The 25409-nt window shown below is 47.1% G+C and overlaps 1 protein-coding gene across 1 annotated transcript in view; it reads right to left on the bottom strand.

Moving 5' to 3' along the window:
• LOC149452305 (disintegrin and metalloproteinase domain-containing protein 10-like) overlaps positions 1-25409 on the bottom strand; it is a 76012-nt gene that overhangs the window by 39627 nt on the left and 10976 nt on the right. The window contains exons 3-7 of the mRNA XM_089689529.1: positions 25073-25191; positions 22024-22170; positions 19660-19745; positions 11949-12071; positions 8594-8686 (exon numbers count right to left, since the gene is read on the bottom strand). Coding sequence (XP_089545655.1) covers positions 8594-8686; positions 11949-12071; positions 19660-19745; positions 22024-22170; positions 25073-25191 — 568 coding nt within the window. The remainder of the gene's footprint in view (positions 1-8593; positions 8687-11948; positions 12072-19659; positions 19746-22023; positions 22171-25072; positions 25192-25409) is intronic.

Raw genomic sequence — 25409 nt, 5'->3', positions numbered from 1 at the left:
TCAGAGCTGAGAGACTATGCAGACCAGCCCTCTGGAATTTCCCTCTGCTCTAGAAGTCTGGATAAAGGTCTAGAAGCAGTGGGTGTATCTGAGGAGTGATTGGTCTGTACTCTTAGAGCAGTGGTTCTCAACCTTTCTAATGCCGCGACCCCTTAATACAGTTCCTCATGTTGTGGTGACCCCGAACCATAAAATTATTTTCGTTGCTACTTCATAACTGTAATTTTGCAGTTGGAGGAGTAGTGCCACGTCATTGGTGTCAGTGGGAGGAATAGTGTCCCATCACTGATGTCAATGGGAGGAATAGTGTCCCATCATTGGTATCAGTAGTAGGAATAGTGCCCCATCATTGGTGTCAGTGGGAGGAATAGTGCCCCATCATAGGTGTCAGTGGGGGGAATAGTGCCCCATCATTGGTGTCAGTGGGAGGAATAGTGCCCCATCATTGGTGTCAGTGGGAGGAATAGTGCCCCATCATTGGTGTCAGTGGGAGGAATAGTGCCCCATCGTTGGTGTCAGTGGGATGAATAGTGCCCCATCGTTTGTGTCAGTGGGAGGAATAGTGCCCCATCGTTGGTGTCAGTGGGAGGAATAGTGCCCCATCGCTGGTGTCAGTGGGAGGAATAGTGCCCCATCGTTGGTGTCAGTGGGAGGAATAGTGCCCCATCGTTGGTGTCAGTGGGAGGAATAGTGCCCCATCATAGGTGTCAGTGGGGGGAATAGTGCCCCATCATTGGTGTCAGTGGGGGGAATAGTGCCCCATCATTGGTGTCAGTGGGGGGAATAGTGCCCCATCATTGGTGTCAGTGGGAGGAATAGTGTCCCATCACTGATGTCAGTGGGAGGAAAAGTGTCCCATCACTGGTGTCAGTGGGAGGAATAGTGCCCCATCATTGATATCAGTGGGAGGAATAGTGCCCCAACACTGGTGTCAGTGGGAGGAATAGTGCCCCATCATTGATATCAGTGGGAGGAATAGTGCCCCCATCATTGGTGTCAGTGGGAGGAATAGTGCCCCAATCATTGGTGTCAGTGGGAGGAATAGTGCCCCATCATTGGTATCAGGGGGAGGAATAGTGCCCCAACACTGGTGTCAGTGGGAGGAATAGTGCCCCATCATTGATATCAGTGGGAGGAATAGTGCCCCCATCATTGGTGTCAGTGGGAGGAATAGTGCCCCAATCATTGGTGTCAGTGGGAGGAATAGTGCCCCATCATTGGTATCAGGGGGAGCAATAGTGCCCCAACATTGGTATCAGGGGGAGCAATAGTGCCCCAACATTGGTGTCAGTGGGAGGAATAGTGCCCCATCGTTGGTGTCAGTGGGAGGAATAGTGCCCCATCGTTGGTGTCAGTGGGAGGAATAGTGCCCCATCATTTGTGTCAGTGGGAGGAATAGTGCCCCATCGTTGGTGTCAGTGGGAGGAATAGTGCCCCATCGTTGGTGTCAGTGGGAGGAATAGTGCCCCATCGTTGGTATCAGGGGGAGCAATAGTGCCTCAACATTGGTGTCAGTGGGAGGAATAGTGCCCCATCGTTGGTGTCAGTAGGAGGAATAGTGCCCCATCGTTGGTGTCAGTGGGGGGAGGAATAGTGCCCCATCGGTAATGTCAGTGGGGGGAGGAATAGTGCCCCATCGTTGGTGTCAGTGGGGGGAGGAATAGTGCCCCATCGTTGGTGTCAGTGGGGGGAGGAATAGTGCCCATCGTTGGTGTCAATGGGGGGAGGAATCGTGCCTCATCGTTGGTGTCAGTGGGAGGAATAGTGCCCCATCATAGGTATTAGTGACACCAATGATTGGGCACTATTCCTCCCACTGACACCAATGATACTTACCTTGCTGACCCCTGCTCCAGCCTGGGCTCGCTCGCTCCCTCCCTCTCCCATGGTACAGACACTTACCGGTCAGATGTCTTCCTTCTCCGGCCGCTCTCCTCCTCTTCACTCGCTCGATCTTCGCGGTTCCGCTCGGCTCCTCCTTTCCAAGCTCCACCTCCTCGCCGGTGATTGGCCGCCTGTGTGCATCTCCTGAGCTACAGTTCCGGCGGCCAATCACCGATGAGGATTGATCCCGGGGGTGTGTCCAGATGACAGGGACGGCATGTCATCCTGCCCACACCTGGAGTCGGATAGAGGAGCGGTGTCTCGGTTCCTAAGGCCATCGGAAATATGTGTTTTCCGATGGTCTTAGGCGACCCCTGGGAAAGTGTCGTTCGACCCCCAAAGGGGTCGCGACCCCCAGGTTGAGAACCGCTGTCTTAGAGAATCCTGAACAATCCCCAACAAGAGGCTTGGCAAGGGAAAAAGACAACCTTTAAGAGTAACTGAGCCTGCTCAGCTACAGGAGAGTTGGAGAGTGAGAGTCTGGTGGAAGATGTAAGAGAGGATGAGATGTAGAATTCTATGGAGGGGGCCCAGATGGGAAAGGGACTCACTTAAAGGCAGAGAGACCTTGGAAGGAGGAAAGCTTGGGACTTCATTGGCCCCCTGAGAGGACCACCTGTATCACAGGAAAGGAGCGGCCCAGCTAGAAGGTCTGGTAGCAGCCACCAACCCATTGGCAACACAGGAGAAGGACCATATGAGTAGACCTGCACCTCCTGGGCCAGCAAGGGGAAAAAGACACTCCGGTGGGAAACTGGACTAGCTTTTTACCCAGGTCTGTTCACATTGTGGTGGCAGGCACTGGATCACCTGCCTAGGGATTCACCCAGTACAGCTAGATAAAGAGAGGATTCATCTGGGGTCTGGGGTGGTACTGTGGGAGATGCTGGCTAGCTCTCCAGAAGATATTTTGCTGTAAACACCTGTACATAGTCGCTAAGGAGTTTGTTGCCATCCCATACACCCCTCACCCCATCCAAGTTCTAGTTCCCCTAATAAAACTTCAAAACAAAGCTCCAGGACTGGTTACTGTCTCCTGTTGCAAGTCTGAAGCAAATGCTTGTTGCCTGGCTGTACAGGACTATAGGGGGACCCAAATACTAAGCAAACCCAAAGGGGTAGTGCTACATCTAGTTAACTCTCTTGATGTATTCTACACCACCACGGTCACTTGTGCATTTAGGAGGGACATGCAGAGTCTGTTCCCTCTCTACCTGTCCAGTATAGTGGAGGTGGCAGTACATCAAAAAGGGGCTTTGGGGCTGATCGATCTTCCTCCCAAAGATAGGCTCTGTGGTAGCATTGCAGAGCAGCAGTTCAACCCCAGGAGCAGCAGGGGAGGCCATCCTGGAGAGCTGTCTTCAGCACAGCTTAAGGATCTTTGCTGGAAGTTCAGCAGAGGTGGCATCTCCGGAAGCGGGTGTAGCCTTAGGGAGGTCATCAAGACCAATCTCAAAGACACACTGGAACAGCAGTGTGCTACATATTTGACAGCGAGCCTGAGGGATGAGTGTAGCCGGACACCTACAGGAGGGACAGATGACTCTGAATTGTTCCTGGGTGCCTGAATGACAGAGGGCCAACTGGTTGGTACTTTGCCCCGATATCGCAGACCGGAGGCATCTCTTTTCCACAGAAGCTGGTGGCTCGCCATAGCGGCTGGTAGCAACACACGTGGAACATCTGAGCGTCTTTTCCAGGTCTGGTTGCTTATCAGAATGTCTGCCAATCTGGTGCTGGAACCCCGCAGGAGTCAATCAGGAAGCAGACATGTGTAGTTCACGTGGACTATTACTGGGCAAGCCTGGACCATTTCTAACTAGCTAAGTTTTGCTATGGTCTCGTTAGATGTGGTCTTCAGGTGTATGCAGTAGGTGTAGCCCCATGTTGGGTGCCAAATGTAAGGGTAGGCAGGTGGACCCTCCTCAATGTTCAGCTCCTTGCTGAGCTCCAAGCAAGGGTCATATAAAAGGCCTACCATGTGTGGGTTCTTCTGGGCTATGCTAGACAGAGACATTTACACATGGGGTACCTTTACTTAAATAGATGACTGAACTCTAGTTAACTCTTTTGATGTAATATACAACACCACGGTCACTTGTGCATTTAGGAGGGACATGCAGAGCCAATGCCCTCTCCATCTGTCCAGCATATCCCTGCTACCACACTACCAATGATATGGAGCCCTGCTGTGCACCTAGCGCTGACTCAATGGATTCACGTCACTTAACTCTTCCTCTTCCGTACCTGTGTACAGGCTAGGGACCTCTGTGGTGGTGATCTGTTCCCATTGTTATGGGAGACAGATCGCTGCAGAAGGAGTGCCGCTGTTACCATTGGTAACCACTGTATCTTCACACTGTATGAACTCTTGCACCCACATCTTCATACGTCAGTATGCTTATTGACCCACATGGTGGACTATATGCGCCGATTACTTTCATTACACCCCTTGAGTAAATCCACTCCAGGCAAAGGCAAAGTTTTGAAAGCTCCGCTGAAGAATAAGTTAGCAAGACATTTCAACATAAGGCGCAGTCTTTTCCTAATGTCCCTAGTCCCTAACTCAGGCTTGTGGCTGCCCCAGCATACCTGCATAGGAAAACGTCCATGATGATAGTATCCAGGAATGGCATCTCAGGGCGGTCTGCAAGTTCCAGCAATCCCTTCAGGCAGTAACAGGGTCCAGAGGGCAGATAGGACATGATTGACATTCTGGCCTCGGGATCTTTCGCAGGCCAATGGGACAGAATCCAGCAATGGTTCCAACAGCTTCTTATGTGCGTGTGAGTTTTCAAGCCTTTGAACCCCTGAGCCTATTGGGTACAGACCACTGTACCTTGTAAATGTACAGAACCAGTGGGTCAGACCCAGGAAAACCCGCCAAGAAAAGAACCAGAAAACCGAAATAACCCTAAACTGCCTAACTGGGGAAGTTTTAACCTCTACCTGCCTACATGCTGGAAAACCAAGTCCAGTCCATGGAGACCTCACCTCGCAACTTACAGGACTTAAAGGATCTGCTACTGATGGCTTGGTGCCAGATATCAACCGTTTACCTTCAGAGGACTAGAGGAGTCCATGCCTCGAGGAATCTGGGCTGTTTTGACAGCACAAGAGGAACCTACTCAATATTAGATGGATGGTCATAAAGTTAAGGCTGATCGATGTGTATTCAGTTAGATCCATATATTTGGACACAATTTTCATACTTTTGGCTCTGTATGCCACCAGAATAAATTAAAATGAAACAATCCAAATGAATGTGAAGTGCGGACTATCAGCTTTAAGGGGTTGAACATAAATATAAGTACAAATTTTAGGAACTGCAACCATTTTTATACACAGTCCGTCCATTTTCAAATGTAATTGAACAAATGAATATAATCATGAATAAAATGTTCATTTGTAATATTTTGTTGAGAATCCTTTACTGTCAATGACTGCCTGAAGTCTGGAACCCATGGACATGACCAAAGACTGGGTTTCCTCCTTTCTGATGCTTTGCCTGAAGTCTGGAACCCATGGACATGACCAAAGACTGGGTTTCCTCCTTTCTGATGCTTTGCCTGAAGTCTGGAACCCATGGACATGACCAAAGACTGGGTTTCCTCCTTTCTGATGCTTTGCCTGAAGTCTGGAACCCATGGACACGACCAAAGACTGGGTTTCCTCCTTTCTGATGCTTTGCCTGAAGTCTGGAACCCATGGACATGACCAAAGACTGTGTTTCCTCCTTTCTCATGCTTTGCCAGGCTCTAACTGCACCTGTCTTCAGTTGTTCTTTGTTTGTGGGTCTTTCTACCTTTAGTTTTGCCTTCAGCAAGGAAATGCATGCTCAATTAGGTTGAGATCAGGTGATTGACTCGGCTATTGCAGAATATTCCACTTCTTTTCCTACAAAAGCTCCTGGATTGATTTTGCAGTGTGTTTTGGATCATTGTCCATCTGTACTGTGAAGAGTCGTCAACTTTGCTGCATTTAGCTGAATCTGGGCTGACATTATATCTGTAAACACTGCAGAATTCATCCGTCTGCTTCTGTCTTCTGTCACATCATCAATAACCACCAATGACCAAGTGCCAATGGAAGCCATGCATGCCCATGCCATCACACTGCCTCCACCATGTTTTACAGATGGCGTTGTGTGCTTTGGGTCATGAGCTGGTCCAAGCCTTCTCCACACTTTTTTCTTCCCGTCATTCTGGTACAGATTCATTTTAGTTTCATCCATCCAAAGAATGCTTTTCCAGAACTGGTCCGGCTTTTTTAGAGTTCTTTTGGCAAAGTCTAATTTGGCTTTTCTATTCTTCAGGCTTATGAATCGTTTGCACCTTGTGGTGAACCCTCTGTATTTGCACCTTGTGGTGAACCCTCTGTATTTGCACCTTGTGGTGAACCCTCTGTATTTGCTCTCGTGAAGTCTTCTCGATTGTAGACTTTGACAATGATACGCCCACCTCCTAGAGCAGTGGTTCTCAACCTTTCTAACGCCGCGACCCCTTAATACAGTTCCTCATGTTGTGGTGACCCCCAACCATAAAATTATTTTCGTTGCTACTTCATAACTGTAATTTTGCAGTAGGAGGAATAGTGCCGCGTCATTGGTGTCAGTGGGAGGAATAGTGCCCCGTCATTGGTATCAGTGGGAGGAATAGTGCCCCGTCATTGGTGTCAGTGGGAGGAATAGTGCCCCCTTCATTGGTGTCAGTGGGAGGAATAGCGCCCCGTCATTGGTGTCAGTGGGAGGAATAGCGCCCCGTCATTGGTGTCAGTGGGAGGAATAGTGCCCCATCATTGGTATCAGTGGGGGGGAATAGTGTCCCATCATTGGTGTCAGTGGGAGGAATAGTGCCCCATCATTGGTGTCAGTGGGAGGAATAGTGCCCCATCATTGGTATCAGTGGGAGGAATAGTGCCCCATCATTGGTATCAGTGGGGGGGAATAGTGTCCCATCATTGGTATCAGTGGGAGGAATAGTGCCCCATCATTGGTGTCAGTGGGAGGAATAGTGCCCCATCATTGGTATAAGTGGGAGGAGGAATAGTGCCCCATCCTTGGTGTCAGTGGGGGGAGGAATTGTGCCCCATCCTTGGTGTCAATGGGGGGAGGAATTGTGCCCCATCGTTGGTGTCAGTGGGGGGAGGAATCGTGCCCCATCGTTGGTGTCATTTGGGGGAGGAATCGTGCCTCATCGTTGGTGTCAGTGGGGGGAATAGTGTCCCATCGTTGGTGTCAGTGGGAGGAATAGTGCCCCATCGTTGGTGTCAGTGGGAGGAATAGTGTCCCATTGTTGGTGTCAGTGGGAGGAATAGTGCCCCATCATTGGTGTCAGTGGGAGGAATAGTGTCCCATCGTTGGTGTCAGTGGGAGGAATAGTGCCCCATCATTGGTGTCAGTGGGAGGAATAGTGTCCCATCGTTGGTGTCAGTGGGAGGAATAGTGCCCCATCATTGGTATTAGTGACACCAATGATGGGGCTCTATTCCCACTGACACCAATGATACTTACCTTGCAGACCCCTGCTCCAGCCTGGGCTCGCTCGCTCCCTCCCTCTCCCATGGTACCAACACTTACCTGTCAGATGTCTTCCTTCTCCGGCCGCTCTCCTCCTCTTCACTCGCTCGATCTTCGCGGTGCTGCTCGGCTCCTCCTCTCCAAGCGCCACCTCTTTGCCGGTGATTGGCCGCCTGTGTGCCTCTCCTGAGCTACAGTGCCGGCGGCCAATCACAGGCGAGGATTGATCTCGAGGTGTGTCCAGATGAAAGGGGCGGCATGTCATCCCGCCCACACCTGGAGACGGCGGTGGCGGCGGCGGCGAGGAGCGGTGTCTCGGTTCCTAAGACCATCGGAAATATGTGTTTTCCGATGGTCTTAGGCGACCCCTGTGGAAGCGTCGTTCGACCCCCAAAGGGGTCGCGACCCCCAGGTTGAGAACCGCTGTCCTAGAGAGGGTCCTTCCCTTGTCTGGATGTTGTCAATGGGTTTTTCTTTACCATAGAGCGGATCTTGCGATCATCCACCACTGTTGTCTTCCATGGACGTCCATGCCTTTTTATGTTGCTGAGCTCACCAGTACATTCTTCTTTCCTCAGAATGTACCAAACTGTTGATTTGGCCACTCCTAATGTTGCTGTGATCTCTCTGATGGATTTGCTTAGTTTTTGAAGCTTTACAATGGCCTGTTTCACTTGCATGGACTGCTCCTTTGAAAGCATGATATAGGTTCACAGCAATAGATTCCAAATGCAAATACCACACTTAGAATCAACTCCAGACCTTTTACCTGCTTCATTGATGAAGAACTAACAAAGGAGTAGCCCACACCTGGCCATGAAACAGCTTTTGATTCAATTGTCCAATTACTTTTGGTCCCTTGAAAAAAGGGGGGATGGCTACTCTTAAAAGCTGTAATTCCTAAACCCTTCCTTCAATTTGGATGTACATACCCTCAAATTACACCTGAGAGTGCGCACTTTCAGCCCATATCCATTATAGAACTATAGCTGGTTTTGGTAAATACCTGAAAAAAACTAAAAATTGTGCCTGTGTCCAAATATATATGGACCTAACTGTAAATACATACTGTATATACACTCAAAGCACAGAGATCTCAGTTTGGTATCAAATGACATTGGACCTTACAGAGGAGAGTCCTAACATTTGAAATCGCACACTTAGGACACGTAGACACACGGCCATACTTACATGTAACACTTTCAGTTTAAAGTTTATATACTTAATGTCGTTAAAATTCACTTGCTCAAATATTGCATTTAAAGCCATCAAATATCCAGCAATCTGAAAGAAGAAAAAGAAAATTTAGATTATTTAATAGTCCTTGGATTTTATGTACTGTTATTACCCAACTAAAATAAAGTGAACAGCAATCTCCTTCTGGTGTAACGACGTGGTGATAGAAGCCTTCAAAGCTACATCCCTCAAACAACTAGAACTTTGGCCACAGATGGGCTTTAACCCCTCGCCCTCCTGAGGATTTACCCCCCTTAATGACCACGCCTCTTTTTGCTACTCGGCGCTGCACTAATTCATCTGATAATTGCGCGGTCATGCAATGCTGCACCCAAACTAAATTTACGTCCTTTTTTCACACAAATAGAGCTTTCTTTCGGTGGTATTTGATCACCTGTGCGATTTTTATTTTTCACGCTATAAACAAAAAAAAAGACCAAAAAGTTTGAAGAAAAACAATATTTTTTACTTTCAGCTATAAAAAATATATAGTAAACTCAAAGTTACTTATAAATTTAGGCCAAAATGTATTCTGCTACATGTTTTTGGTAAAAAAAAATCCCAATAAGTGTATATTGATTGCTTTGTGTGGAAGTTATAGCGTCTACAAACTATGGGATAGATACTGCAATTTACACCAAAACGCCTGTGCGTTTTTTTATTTTTTGCACTAAAAAAAAAAAGGCTGACAATTTTGAAAAAAACCCCAATATTTTGGCCTTTTTGCTATAAAACATGTCCAGTAAAAATCAAATTTAGTCATAAATTTCTGCCAAAATGCATTCTGCGACATGTCTTTGCTAAACAAAATCCAATACGTGTAAATTAATTGGTTTACGTGAAAGTTATAGTGTCTACAAATGGCGGGAAAGATACTGGGATTTTTTTTTTTCATTATACTAATGACAGTGATCAGCGACTTATGGTGGGACTGCGGCGGACATTTTGACACTGGGGGGGAACTGACTTGGGGTCACTGACATCCCCAGTGACACCAATACAGTGATCAGTGCAAAAAAAAAAAAACACTGACACTGTACTAATGGCACTGGGGAGGAAGGGGTTAACTTTTTTATTCAATGAAAGGGTTAACTGTGTGCGGGGAGTGTTTTACTAGGGGCGAGGGTGTGTACTTAATGGGAACAGCTGATCCCGAGAGATAAAGTCTTCTCTCAGGTTCAGCGTGCTCTGAACTGACAGATAGCAGAGCTGCAGTGTAAACACTGCAGCCGTGCTATCTGTCAGTGATTACCGGTAATCGCCGGGAGCCGACAGGTAATGACCTTCCGGGATCCGGTGATGGACACCCGCTGCCTTGATCGGCGGGACGGGTAGGGCAGCCACGCACCTCATGCGCGCCCCTTACCTGTTTTGCACAGCGACGTTTAAAGATGGTGCTGTGTGCACAGGTGCCGCCCTGCCGCAGTAAAAACACTGCGGCGGGTCGGCAAGCGGTTAACTAAGGCACATAATAAAAGTTCCACAGATAAAAAAATCCTTAAGGCCTTCCTCAATCATGTAGTGTCATATTTTTAAGCAGAAAAATCCATTGTACACTATATTGCCAAAAGTATTGGGCCACCTGCCTTTCCACACACTTGAACTTGAATGGCCTCCCAGTCCGTAGGGTTCAATATTGACTTGGCCCCGCCCTTTGCAGCTATAACAGCTTCAACTCTTCTGGGAAGGCCGTCCACAAGGTTTAGGAGGGTGTCTATGGGAAGGTTGGACCATTCTTCCAGAAGCACAAGTTCCTCCTCCCCAAACTGTCTCCTCCATGTCTTTATGGACCTTGCTTTGTGCACTGGTGCGCAGTCATGTTGGAACAGGAAGGGGCCATCCCCAAACTCTTCCCACAAAGTTGGGAGCATGAAATTGTCCAAAATGTCTTGGTATGCTGACACCTTAAGAGTTCCCTTCACTGGAACTAGGGGGCCAAGCCCAACCCCTGAAAAGCAACCGCACACCATAATCCCCCCTCCACCAAACTTTACACTTGGCACAATGCAGTCAGACAAGTACCGTTCTCCTGGCAACCGCCAAACCCAGACACGTCCATCGGATTGCCAGACAGAGAAGCGTGATTGGTCACTCCAGAGAACACATTTCCACTGATCTAGAGTCCAGTGGCGGCGTGCTTTACACCACAGCATCCGATGCTTTGCATTGCACTTGGTGATGGAAGGCTTGGATGCAGCTGCTCGGCCATGGAAACCCATTCCATGAAGCTCTCTACGCACTGTTGTTGGGCTCATCTGAAGGCCACACCAAGTTTGGAGGTCTTTAGCTATTGACTCTGCAGACAGTTGGTGACTTCTGCGCACTGTGCGCTTCAGCATGCGCTGACCCCGCCCTGTCATGTGACGCGGCCTACCACTTGGTGGCTGAGTGGCTGTTGTTCCCAGTTGCTTCCACTTTGTTATAATCCCACTAACAGTTGAGCGTGGAATATTTAGTAGCCAGGAAATGTCACGGATGGACTTATTGCCCAGGTGACAACCTATCACGGGACCACGCTTGGAGTCACTGAGCTCCTGAGAGCGACCCATTCTTTCACCAATGTTTGTAGAAGCAGTCTGCATGCCTAGGGGCTTGATTGTATACACCTGTGTCCATGGAGGGGATTGGAACACCTGAATCACATGATTTGGAGGGGATTGGAACACCTGAATCACATGATATGGAGGGGATTGGAACACCTGAATCACATGATTTGGAGGACTGGCCCAATACTGTTGGTAATATACAATATGTCACTATTTGCCAAGCCTGTTCTGGCAGCACAGGTAGGAACTCCAGAAGCCCATTCTTACTGGTCCATGTCAGTCTGGTAGACCCTGCCATGTCTGGCTCAGACCGAATAGGAATAGTTTGTATACATGACAATGCCAAAGACTATCCCACTGAGGTGCTCTTAGTGGAGACACCTAGTGGAACTGTAAATCATGTCATGGGCATGGTTGAGAACTGCTTCACAGTAATACTGGGCTGTAATTTCACACTATTTTCAAACTGTAGGGGGAAATCCATGAAAACCAATTGTGAAAATGTGTCTAAAATGAATGAGGTCGCAATTTTGCCTGAATTTGAGGGTGATGTTTGCAACTCTACATCAGAGTTACCCGACAACCTCCCAATGGTGGTCATGGTTGTGGCGTCAGAGGAAACTGCCCCAGTGCCAGAAATAAATAAAATCGTGGTCAGGGAAGATTTTGATCCCACATCCCAGTTTGACAAATTCATGGAGATGCATGTCCAGATCTGTGTTCATTTTGTGTGATGGAAATAATGGATACAAACCAAAGCATACCTGAGAAATAGCTTCCTGTAAATTTCTAAAACTCCTAAAAAAGTAGTAATCAGCCTTCAAATGGAGGAGACAAGATGTACGAGATAAATCCAAACTTCTTTTGGGTCTGTTGACAGATTCCTCCTGAATGGACAAAAAGTCTACATTAAAAAAGAAATTAAAAGCATACAAATAACATGTAGCGCTACCCCTGCAGGGGCCGCCTGATAATGCTTGTACCCAGTCTTTGTCCTGACCTTGCAAGCCTCCCGACACCTCTGACACTCTGGGTTCAGGCCAGGGGCGGACTGACCATTTGGAAACTTGGGCACTGCCCGAGGGCCCGGGGTCAGTAGGGGGCCCCATGAGATGCCCCTGGTACCTTTTTCATAGGCTTTTTTGAGTTTGGGCAAGGACACAGGGGCCCCATGATCCCCTATTGCCCGGGGGCCCCATGAGTTGTCAGTCCGCCCCTGGTTCAGATATATTTCAAAAGTATGAAATTATAATGAAAGAGACACAATTCTTTAGTAACACCTCTATATTACTCTTCAAAAGAGTAGACCACAAGAATGAAGGTTTAGGAGGTACATCCCCAATTAATACATAAAAGCACCACACTGATAAAATGAAAATACCCAAATAGCAGCGGTTACCAGATTATATGGTCTCAAATGATATGTTGTAACTAAGTAACTTCAACACCAGCAGCAGGAGGGGGAAGAAAAGAGTTGTTGACTTATCAGCTCCCTCTGGGCCTCTGGTGTCACAATAGGGAAAGCAAAGAATTATTTAAATATATTGCTCAAAAAAATGAAAGACAGACTTTGTTATCAGAGTCAGGCATCAAGTCCATGAAACTCCTGGGGAATGGATCTGTTGAGCTAAGTCGCAGAGGGGGTTGTTCATCAGTTTCAGCTGCTTTGGTGTTAATGAAATTACCAACAGGTGCACTAGATGGGCAACAATGAGAAGACCCCCAAAACAGGAATGGTTTTACAGGTGGAGGTCACTGACATTTTATCCCTACTCATCTTTTCTGACTGTTTTTCACTAGTTTTGCATTTGGCTAGGGTCAATGTCACTACTGGTGGCATGAGGCCATACCTGGACCCTACAGAGGTTGCACAGGCAGTCCAACTCCTCCAGGATCTCCCAGCAGTCTCCAGAGCATGGAGGAAATTCCAGGAGACAGGCAGTTCCTCTAGGAGAGCTGGACAGGGCCGTAGAAGGTCCTTAACCCAACAGCAGGACCGGTATCTGCTCCTTTGTGCAAGGAGGAACAGGATGAGCACTGCCAGAGCCCGACAAAATGACCTCCAGCAGACCACTGGTGTGAATGTCTCTGACCTAACAATCAGAAACAGACTTCATGAGGGTGGCCTGAGGGCCCGACGTCCTCTAGCAGGCCCTTTGCTCATTGCTTGGCACCATAGAGCTGGATTGGCATTTACCATTGAACACCAGAATTGGCAGGTCCACCACTGGCACCCTGTGCTTTTCACAGATTAGAGCAGGTTCACCCTGAGCACATGTGACAGATGTGAAAGTGTCTTGAGAAGCCGTGGAGAACGTTCTGCTGCCTGTAACATGGTTCAGCATTACCGTATTGGTAGTGGGTTAGTAATGGTCTGGGGAGGCATATCCATGGAGGGACGCACAGACCTCTACAGGCTGGACAATGGCACTCTGACTGCCACTAGGTATCTGGATGAAATCCTTGGACCCATTGTCAGACCCTATGCTGGTGCAGTGGGTCCTGGGTTCCTCCCGGTGCAGTGGGTCCTGGGTTCCTCGGTGCAGACAATGCCCGGCCTCAGGTGGGGAGAGTATGCAGGCAGTTCCTGGAGGAAGAAGGAATTGATACCATTGAATGGCCCCCACGCTCACCTGACCTAAAGCCAATAGAACCCCTCTGGGATGTCATGTTTTAGTCCCTCCGATGCCGCCAGGTTGCACCTGGGACTCTCCAGGATCTCAGTGATGCCCTGGTCCAGATCTGGGAGGGAATACTCCAGGACACCATCCGTGGTCTCATTAGGACCCTCCCCCGACGTTGTCAGGCATGCATACAAGCACGTGGGGGCCACACAGACTACTGAGGACCATTCTGAGTTGCTGCAATGACATTTCAGCAAAATGGACTCGCCTGCTGCATTATTTTTTCACTTTGATTTTCGGGGTGTCTTTGCATTCAGTCCTCTGTAGGTCGATCATTTTCATTTCCATCAAATGATGGGGCATCCTTACGTTCCTCACCCATCCCCCGTCCATGTCAGTATAGAGATCCAGCAGGAGATTCCTCCCCATTGAGATCTGATGGGTTTTCAAAGTGTTCCTTTCATTATTTTGAGCAGTATATATATAATATAGTATATATTTATATATATATATATATATACACACACACACACTATATTGTAGTGTAGCCCATCTGCTTCCAGGTTAGACATGTTGTGCGTTCAGAGATGGTATTCTGCATACCTTGGGTGTAACGAGGGGTTGAGTTACTAGTTGCCTTTCTATCATATGGAACCAGTCTTCCCATTCTCCTCTGACCTCTGACATCAACAAGACATTTTCCTCCACACAACTGCCACTCACTGGATATTTTCTCTTTTTCAGACCATTCTCTGTAAACCCTAGAGATGGTTGTGCATTCAAATCCCAGTAGATCAGCAGTTTTTGAAACACTCAGACCACCCTGTCTGGCCCCAACATCCATGTCACATTCAAAGTCACTTAAATCCCCTTTCTTCCCCATTCTGATGCTCGGTTTGAACTTCAGCAAGTCATTTTCACCACATCTAGATGTCATGTGATTGGCTGATTAACAATTTGTGTTACCAAGCAATTGAACAGGTGGACCTAATAAAGTGGCCGGTGAGTGTTTTTATTGGAGCGACCGGCACGCTCTTTGGGTCCATTGTGCAGTTTCTTAATTTTTGACACAGTGATGTCAGCTCTGTTAATGTTAATATGAAGAAGTAAAATGATATAATGCAAGGACCAGGGGCGGACTGACCATTCGAGAACTCGGGCACTGCCCGAGGGCCCAGGGCCAGTAGGGGGTCCCATGAGATGCCCCTTTCATAGGCTTTTTTGGTGTGTTTTGAGTGTGGGCAAGGACACAGGGGCCCCATGATCCCCTATTGCCCAGGGGCCCCATGAGTTGTCAGTCCGCCCCTGGCAAGGACCAAACCTAAACATCTAAAGTGGAGCTAGCTTCAGAAATCTTTTTTAGTCCATGCATGCCAAGTAATGTGTAGGTAAGACACACAGTAATCCTCTGAAAATGTCTCCATCTGCTTTTATCTCTAGAAGGACGCCACCGTTTCTGTTCATCCAGGGTCAGCATCTACTTCCGGGTCCTCCTAGATAGGCTGCTAGGTTCATAGGCAAATGTAGTTCTTTTTGGCTCCCTGGAGCAGCAATGGTTTATTTGGGCTGGTTTGGAACTCATAGGCTGCAGACTTGATTGCTGCCCCCTGCATTCTGGAGTTTTCCAGAGTATAGAGGGCTAGGAAAGTCAAATGGGCAGTCTGACTATTTATGGTACCTCAGCCACTCCCTGGGGAAGTGTGCCCAATAGGTGGCTGGAGGGGAGCTTAAGTAGTTTAACCTGTTCCCACCCGGCCAATAGCAAAATGACGGTCGAATAGGACTCTCATTGATCAGGGTGGGCGTCATATGGCATCTTTCCTGGATCAGGCCTCGCATGTGCCCATGGGGCCACGTTGTGGTGAGATCTGCCACCAGCTGTGTACCTCGGATACAGCCGATGACAGATCTGTGTACCAGCCCGTTGCTTATAGCAAATACATTCTTTGCTATAAGCAATCATAATGTAGAAAAAAAAAAAAAGATACTGATCACTTCCCCAGAGGAGTACAATGTTACTATGGTAACATTATACTACTCTGATCACATTATGTTATGAAAAGAAAAAGAAAAAAAAAGAATTGAAAAAATAAAAAAAATAAAAATTGAAAAATACTTTTTTTTTTGTACTGTCACCAGTCAGTGTCCCTGATCACGACCACACCAGGCCTATCAACTGGGCCACTCCTTCCCTGCCATACAGGTGATCCTCTCTCAGGGGGCCGGTGAGCTCTGGGCTTTCCTCCTTTACTGCTTCAGGCCTGTAAGTAGGCCCCATCCCACTGGGCCTCCTCACAGCCTCCAGCCTCACATCTTCCTCTCCATCTTCCATCCGAACTCTCCTGCTGCTGAGCAGGCTCCAACATTTTAAGGGTACCTTAGCCCCTTTCCAGCCTCCTGTTGGGGACTGGCTAGGGTCCTTCAAGAGTGCAGCCAACCACTCCTCGGACCCACCCACTGCCTCTAGGGCCTTCCTCCAAAGCATGAGAGCCAAGGAAAATTCCAGGGGGGGCTGGCCTGCAGAGCCGCTCAGCTCCTGACCATGATTTGACCTTCTGGCTATTACACCCAGGCTGCTACTCAGCCTTCCTCACTACTAATTAAAAACTAGCTCCCCCTAGCTAAACTAGGAGAATGCTACACGTAGAGTACTCATCCCGTGTTAGATGCACATATGAAATGCATGCACCCAAAAGTAAGAATTCAGTTGTAGACCGGTGAATCGAATTATCGTAGATCTATTGGGCGCTCCAGCAGAGAGATGCCTCTGTCACAGTTCTTGGTTCTCTTAATGCCCACTTTGGAGTGTTCGGTAACTCACTCCACTGTTCAGTCCTTTCCTGCTGCATTCTCTATAACAGTTATTCTCAGCCTGGGTTCGGTTGAACCCTCCTGTCCCTCCATAAAGACTGTCCGCAGTAAAGGGATACGTCACTAATACAACACTTGGAGTCAGAATACCAGGGACCAATGCTACATGGCCAGTCAGTGATCTTCTTAGTTGTCTGTAAGATTGGCATTCTGACCAGTGCTGCAAAGGGGACATTGTTACTAGTGGCCACCAATGTAAAGGGCATTTTTCCCACTGAACCTCAATTAATTGGTTTTAGCAGGGGTTCCTCAAGACTAAACATTATTTCAAGGGTTCCTCAAGGGTAAAAAGACTGAGAAAGGTGTAAGCAGGCGCTTCCAAAATACGAAAGGTTTTTCTTTCACTGGGGTATGTGTTCTGAGTCTGTTCATCTCAACTGTAACTGTGTGTACAAGTCATTTGTTACACTGGATCCTTGGTTGACCTATGAGATGGTGGATGCTGAGAAGGAAGGATTAATGCTGCTGGTGTGGTTTTTCTGCTCTTTTCAGGAAGATTACCACCCCCCCCCTCAAAGGTCCTGTCAGATAAATAGGGGCTCATTAGTGTAGCCGTTACTCTATCAGATTGCACCACCCCATGGTTGAGCCTAGTTGGGGTTCCCAATGAAATGGGGAGCCTATGAAATTTCACAGACTTGTGCTACCTGTTGCATATGGAATATTGCTGCCCCGTATGGATTTACTGCCAGTTACTGACTTACTAACTGAACAAGGTATGACTACCTCAAGGGACAATATTCAAAGGCACTTGGAGAACTTTGTCAGGAAAGTGTGTATTGGAGAAGCATGCATATGTACTCAGTACTTGGTTTGGGCCCCTTTTGCAGCAATTACTGCCTCAATGCGGCGTGGCATGGAAGCTATCAGCCTGTGGTACTGCTGAGGTGTTATGGAAGACCATGATATTCAAATTTTTCGAGTTTCACCTGTATATTGTACATTCACATCAGTCCCTAACCTCAAGGGGCGTACAATCTAAGGTCCCTAACTCACATTCATACATACACATATTAGGGCCAATTTAGACAGGATCCAGTTAACCTACCAGCATGTCTTTGGAGTGTGGGAGGAAACTGGAATACCCGAAGGAAACTCACACTGGCACAGGGAGAACGTGCAAACTCCAGGCAGGTGGTGCCGTGGCTGGGATTCGAAGCAACTACCCGAGTACTGCCAGGCGGAAGTGAAATCTTAAAAGGGGTGCATGTAAAACATATCAAAAGAACAGGGCCTAAAACAGGGGGACTAGAAGAGATGTTAGAGAAGATACAGTACATGGGTCTAACGAGCAGAGAAGCTATATTGTCATTGCTGAGAGCCACCGTGTTTGTGTCACTCGCTAAGCAATCAATCAGCCAGGAAAAGGGTGACATGACAAGGGTGATGGACATACTGGTGGGGAATGGGTAGTGCGCTTGGCCCCTTGCTTGGTGACCTACTCCCCACACACTAGGACTGTTGGTTATGTGTTAGAGAAGACACTGGTAGCTTGTGATGAGGCAGAACACTGTTTTACTTGTGTGGCTTAAGTTGCAAACATACAGAACACATTTCAGCAGACATCTTGTTTTTGAAGAGAGGAAGAGAAGAAGAGAGAGAGCCAACAAGTTTTACACATATGCACAACTAGTAACCTTAGTGTACAGTGACATCTACTGGTCAAGTGATATTAACACACAATACTATATAGTACATGCCGTTGTATTCCCAACAAGGACCAGTCTCGCAGCATAGAGTGCCTAGGGATCTAGGCTGGAGTCACAGAGGGAGAGGTGTAATAAGGGGCCCAGGGAGTAGAACAAGCATGGAGTTTTGGAGAAGTTTTCCTGCATCCATTAGTAACAGAACATTGTCACAAGGAGAGCGGTGATGGGACTGCTGAGTTAGTGGAGACCGGTACAAGCTTTGTGGTGCACAGCATGGGGAAAGGTGATCTCTAACAAGAAGCTGTGTCCATAGTGCATTAGTGGTGTCCACACAGTATGGTAATGGATTTCAAAGCTTTAAACGTCGTCCCGCTCGCTTCTAAGTTTGAAGTGCCGCCTTAATGCTGAACATGAACAATGTTTCCGCCTGACGCTCAGGCCATAAGGAGCGTTCTCTCACAGTGTCCACACTAGGGCGCCTTAGGCCTCATCCATATGAAATAAATGAAGATCCAGCGGGGAGAATGAGACCCTCATGTAGTTGTCACAGCAAGTACAAGCTCCAGTGAGCATACATTGATTTGCAGACCAAAACCAAAAAATGTATTGACCCCCGCTTGGTTGCCCGCCGGTTCCTCCTCCTCCACATGTCCTTTCTTCCTCTTTCTCCTTCTCTATTCAATTTCGATTTCTCTTTTCCCTTCTTCCCTCTTTTCTTCATCTCTTTCCCTTTACGTTTTTTTTTTCCCTGGTATTGGATATAGTTAACTAAAGGCCATGGGGGGGGGGGTGTCTCCCCTTATGGCTTGTTGATTATTGGAGGGTGATCGACCCTCCATGCAGGTTATGGTAGTCTCTGACGCCAGGCCTGACAAAAAGTTTCACTTTAGTTTTCATTTTCTCCTTTACCGTGTTGTTACGGGCCTTACACTATAAGTCCCAATGGGACACTTTTGGCTATCATTGCCTCACAATTGTCCTGGAAAGTTGTATTTTGTGCATTGCTTGTATCAGCCCAGATGGGTGGCAGTTTATGGAAAATGGATGTATAACTTTCTGGATTGGCTTGTAACTCCTTCTTTTATAAAACAAATAAACATCATTGAAAGGAAAAAAAATGTATTGAGTACTGACCAGGGGCGGGCTGACCATTTGGGAACTCGGACATTGCCCAAGGGCCCGGGGTCAGTAGGTGGCCTCATGAGATGCCCCTGGTACCTTTCATAGCCTTTTTTGGGTGTGGTTTGAGTGTGGGTGCGAGAACACAGGGGCCCCATGATCCCCTATTACCTGGGGGCCCCATGAGCTGTCAGCCCGCCCCTGCTACTGACCTTTGGTATCCATCTCATATTCTCCAGTGAAGTGTATTTTTTCAATGCCAGATCAAAAGAGTTCACATCTTTAAAAAGGGAGTAGTCTGAAATGAAAGTAAAAAAAATATTTAAAATACACATACAGTACAAGATACATACATGTGGGGACATGTTCCCTAACACACTTGCTGTAAAAGTATTTTTATGAAGAAGAATGCCAGCACACTCCAATACCGCTTTTATTTTATATCATCTTGTCTCATAAGGATATGAGAAAAAAGATAACTAAGGCCAACTGAGGCTGAAACCCATAAGCTGGTTACTTCCTATGAAGCAAGATGAGATGGTATCAGAGGAGACGTCTGCTGGTATTCTTGTTCTTTTACTTGGACACTCTGAGAAGATGAATTTTGCTTGTGTACCACATTGGCAAAGTCTTGGGGCAAAAGCAAAGTTGAAGCAGTGTACCCCCAAAATGTCTCTTCTAGAACCTGGTTTTTAGGGGCTGTTTCACATTATCTGCCAATAAATCTGTTGAGGGAACTCAAGAGCCCTGTGACCAAGCTGGGTTTAGAAAGTCTTAGCTGGCCAATCCGTAACAGGTTTGTCATCATTGGGTTGGACAGAGTTTTGACAAAACATTTGAGCCCTGTTCCAGAAGAGGTTCTTCAATGAGCAGGCTGGGTGCCATTTGAGAGGTCCCAGGCCTTGAGGCTGAGCCCCAAAGGTGTTCCTGGAGGCCTGAAGAGTCCTATGTCAGAGCCAAAGAACTGAAATGGAGTAATACTTCAACCTTCTTTATGGCTCCTATGCTCCAGTAGATGTTATGTGATGCTCTTTGATGTTGAGACCCACCCAGAGACCCTTGAAGAGCTTTAGGTTTTCCACTTCCTCCTGTCCTTCTTCAACTTCATATTAAAGTGTTGAGTTGCTTCTTTAAGTCTGGTCCTGCATTCCTGCATGTCTCTACCTTGGAGTCAGGGTGTCTCTAGGAAGTGTCCTACTTGCTAGTTCAAGGCTATTGAAAGTGGAGGCACCATAGTTGAGTTATGAACCTAGGCTCAGGATCTTCTACAACATAGTTTACCAGGTTTTGAGTAGCTGTAAGGGCTGCCAGGGAGAGTCTTGGAGAGCCTTTCCAGTCAGGAAAGAGTGTCTGACATTAGCTGTACAACAATGCTCAGGTGGAACTAGTCCACAGAGGACTGAGCCTAGAGTCAGGCAATGGGGGCTGGGGCTGTGTGTACAGGCTTGAAGAAGGCCTTATGTGGAGGAACAGGCAGGGGCCCTAAGTGGTGGTGCAATGAAAAGCCAGGAGGCTGAATGTGTGTTTTTGGCAGAGATATGCCGAACAACCAATGTCAGGGTAACCCCCGTTGTGTTTTATTTTTTTCTTTTAAATAAAAGTGGTCAATGCAACTGTGACATTTCAGATTTTCCCTTAACTTTCAGTCTTGGTGACAATGGTTACCAGCACAAATGAAGAGGGTGATCGCCGAGGCTGGATCTTGCCTATCTGATTTGGGGGTGCAGTAAAAAAAAGTTAGGAGGTATAATGTCAACACTGTGTTAGTCGCTGACAGTCTATCACACGTTGTCCCAACCTGGGAAACACTGCTAAACAGAACCTGTGCCCCCTTATATCAGATGTCCCTGTCCGAGTCCCTCGTTTACTGTACATCATGACTACTCATCAGAGTGTCCTTTTACATGAGGTTTCCATCAGAGCGGCCCCTTACATCCATCTTCCCCATCAGAGTATCCCCTTACATTTGATCAGGTATCCCCATCAGAATGCCCCTTATATCAGATGTCCCCATCAGAATGCCCCTTATATCAGATGTCCCCATCAGAATGCCCCTTATATCAGGTATCCCCATCAGAATGCCCCTTATATCAGGTGTCCCCATCAGAATGCCCCTTATATCAGATGTCCCCATCAGAATGCCCCTTATATCAGATGTCCCCATCAGAATGCCCCTTATATCAGGTGTCCCCATCAGAATGCCCCTTATATCAGGTGTCCCCATCAGAATGCCCCTTATATCAGGTATCCCCATCAGAATGCCCCTTATATCAGGTGTCCCCATCAGAATGCCCCTTATATCAGATGTCCCCATCAGAATGCCCCCTTGCATGGATTGTCCTCATCAGAGTGCCTCCTTACATCAACTGTCTGCATCAGACTGGCTCATGGATCAGTGGATACACTCTCAGAGACCCGGGGGGACACAAACCAAATCTGGGGCAGCACAGCCCACCCAAGCACCCCCCTAGATCCGGCCCTGGTGACATTCCTGCCCCAAGCAGGGACACAGACAGCATTAAAAACCTTCACATATACTTTAAGGTCGCTGATAGGTCCACTTTAAAATTACTTACCAATATCTGACTCATGATAAATATAGGAATCTATTGAGCCATTGTGGTTTTCTTCATATTCAACATAAAAAGTCCCATTCCTTGTATGGATGGATCCACTGAAATATCCATTGATGATGGAACCGTGACACAAGGAGTCGTTCTCACCTAAGTGACATAAATCGAACACCGGTGTTACATACAGGACTTTTTTTCAGCAGGAATGCGGGGGAATTAAATGTATCTAGTGTCAAGGGGTCCTGGGTTGTGCTGGAGGGTCTATTGATTCTACCTGCTGGAGGGTCTATTGCTGTTGGTGGGGATTTATTGTTATGGGGGGTGACAGCGGTGTATTTAGGTTTTGTGCTGCCCCAGGCAACATAAAAATCGTCTCCCCCCATGGACACCTACCAACACCACCCCCCCTCCCCCAGAGAGAGTCTGACATTGACCAACAACACCCATGCCCCCCACCTTTGAGAGCCTTCCATTATTCCCCCTCCCTCCCTGGCGATAGAGTGAAATACACCCATCTTCACAGCTCCGGACATCCCCGGGAATGAGAGCCAGGCTCTACATACACCATCAAGCCCCCCGCAGCCTCTCTTAGATCCCACCTGGTTCCCATGGTGCGCGTGTCCCTTCTTCCATCCTTACTTCTGGGGGAAGGTGCTGCCCCCCTGAAAAATGCCACCCTAGGCAAGTGCCTTGTTTGCTTTGTGGTAAATACACCCCTGGGGGGTGGTTATAGTTGCCGGTAGGGAATCTATTATTGCTGAGGGGTCTGTTGTTGCTGGCTGTTGGAGGGTCTATCGATGTTGGCTGCTGGGAGATCTATTATTGATGGTGGGGGGTCTATTGTTGGTGGTGTGGATCTATTGTTGCTGGTGTGGATCTATTGTTGCTGGGGGGATCTACTGTTGCTGGAAGCAGGAGATCTATTTGACAGCTTTTTTGTTATCATTAGTAAATTCCATACAAAGTTTCATAGCACCACAATATGATACTTGGTTCTGTATTCTCTAAAAGGGGCAATACTAGGTAGGGGGCAGAGACAAAGGGTGACTCGGAATGGGGGAGTACCTGCACCTATTCGCTGAGAAAAAAAGCCCTGGTTATATGACATGTATAAAAGCAAATAACATCCTAAAAATCATGTAGTGCTCTTATTTTGTTTGTAAGATTATGAAGTTAAATTCTAAGCAGAAAAAAAAAAAAGATAACAATGAACGGCCCATTAGCCAGTTTGGCTGCAGAACCATTGTTTTTATTTTTCGCATACATGTAAAAATCTAAAATGTTGCCAATAAAATTACTTTAACCCCCAGAACATTATATATATATATATATATTTTTTTTTTTTTTTTTTTTTTTTTTTCTGAAAGCAGAGGACCTGTAGAATAAAAAAGGTGATATTCACAAATTTTTATGTCACACGATATTTGCGCTACTTATTTATTTAACGCAAATTTTCAGGAACAAAATATCAGAAAATGAGTTTTAGTGCAAAAACACACACAAAAGAATACCCATTTTCGATTAAAATATAAAAGAGGAGGTTGCATCGAGTAAGTAGATACCATACACTCCATGTCTCAAAATATGGTGCGCCCATGATATCGCCAAAAACTATGGAGCCCGAAAATCACCATAAGTGACGCTTTAATAGCATTTGCAGCTCATCAGTTTAGAGTTAACCAGGAGCTCTTGTGCTAGAACGATTGTTCTCACTCTGACGTTCGCGGCGATGTCGCACGTGTGGTACGACCGCAGTTTACATACGCGTGCACACACTGGGCTTGTATTTGCGCAGGTGTGTGGCACAACGGGGGAGGGGAATTTTCTCAATATTTTAATTTATTTTATTATAATTTAAATTTTTTTAAAAATTATTTTTACCTTATAAACCCACATGTGATAGCACTGGGCAGGTGACAGGTACTCTTTATGGCGACATTAGGGGTCTAAAAGACCCCAATATTTTTCCTGTTCTTCACACCATCTAACCAATCACAGATCGGCTTTGTTAGAGGTGTCCCCTGGCTGTACTGGCCAGGACAGGGTGAATCTGAAACCAGAAGTGACATCACGTGTGAGATTGAGGTATGAATTTGCCTCGGTCTCCCAGCGCTCTCCCTCCCCTATCCGGCAGTTGTGTTCCGGGGTTCCGGTGAGAGCAGAGATCCCGGGAACCACGGGAAGAGGGGGAGGAAGGGGGGTGCCAGTGGGAGGGGGAGGCGACTGCGCTGCCGGCTCTGTGAAAGTGATTGGAGCTGCTGCGTCACATTCAATTTCAAGCCGGTAGCCGGATGAACAAAAAAGTAAATGGCTGCCATCAGCTTGTGATTAAAGGTTCACTCTTTGGATGTACAAAGAGCTGAACTGGTTAAAAGCTAAAATACAGGAACCAGCTTTTGCTGCAATATTCACTTTCAATGCAATGATTTCCCCTGCAGTTCTTTTATCCACCACTAGATGTCCTCAGTCATATGTCCAGCATCGTTCAATCAACCTCCTTCTGAGCCCAGGTCATCCTGAACCCGCCCCCAGCCTGTGAATGGCCAATGAAAGGAGAAGCAGCACAGTGATGAGCTCATTTCTCTGTCCCTCTGCTCTCTCCTCCTATCAGCATGATAACATCTCCTCGGGACTGTTAATAGCAGGTCACATTCGGATAGTTACACTGCTTGTATTTAAAAAATACATTTTATAATGTATTCACGTATAGTTGGTTTAAAAAAAAACCTGACAAGGGTTGTAACCTTCTCTTTCTCCATCCAAAATTAAAACTAAAGTGTTGCCCAGGGGCAGAGTGACAATTCATGGGGCCCCCGGGCAATAGGGGATCATGGGGCCCCTGTGTCCTTGCCCAAACTCAAAAAAGCCCATGAAAAAGGTACCAGGGGCATCTCACGGGGCCCCCTACTGACCCCGGGCCCTCGGGCAGTGCCCGAGTTTCCAAATGGTCAGTCCGCCCCTGGTGTTGCCTTTAGTTAGCATTATGGATGACAAAGCTTGGACTCCAGTGTAGACCAGTGATTGGATTGTGGACTTGCTGGCTGTTCCTTACCTTTAAGACTGCCCTTGTAGACAAAAGAGATATCCACCGGTAGCGGCTGATCATGTGACATGACGGAAAAATCATCTGCAAAAACGCCGTTATCCCTTCTTAACATCAGTGCAAATTTTCTGGAAAGAAATACAGAGATGCAAAGTTCATATTCAATATTCCCGGCTTGCTGGAGGGAAGTAGAAAAACGCATATGCTTGTTTATTCCTGAGAACTCTCTCTGTATATATGCAACAAATCATCTTAAAACCTAACTCCTCTTTCATGGAAAAAAATATTGCAAAAAAAAAAATAAAACATACATATATATATATATATAATATTGCCAAAGGTATTG

Source organism: Staurois parvus, unplaced genomic scaffold (genome assembly GCF_062004578.1).
Source record: "Staurois parvus isolate SC_StPar_1 unplaced genomic scaffold, SC_StPar_1.0 ptg000483l, whole genome shotgun sequence".
NCBI classification, from domain to species: domain Eukaryota; kingdom Metazoa; phylum Chordata; class Amphibia; order Anura; family Ranidae; genus Staurois; species Staurois parvus.
Note: the sequence above shows the minus strand (reverse complement) of the source record. Positions and strands in the feature narration are given on the sequence as shown.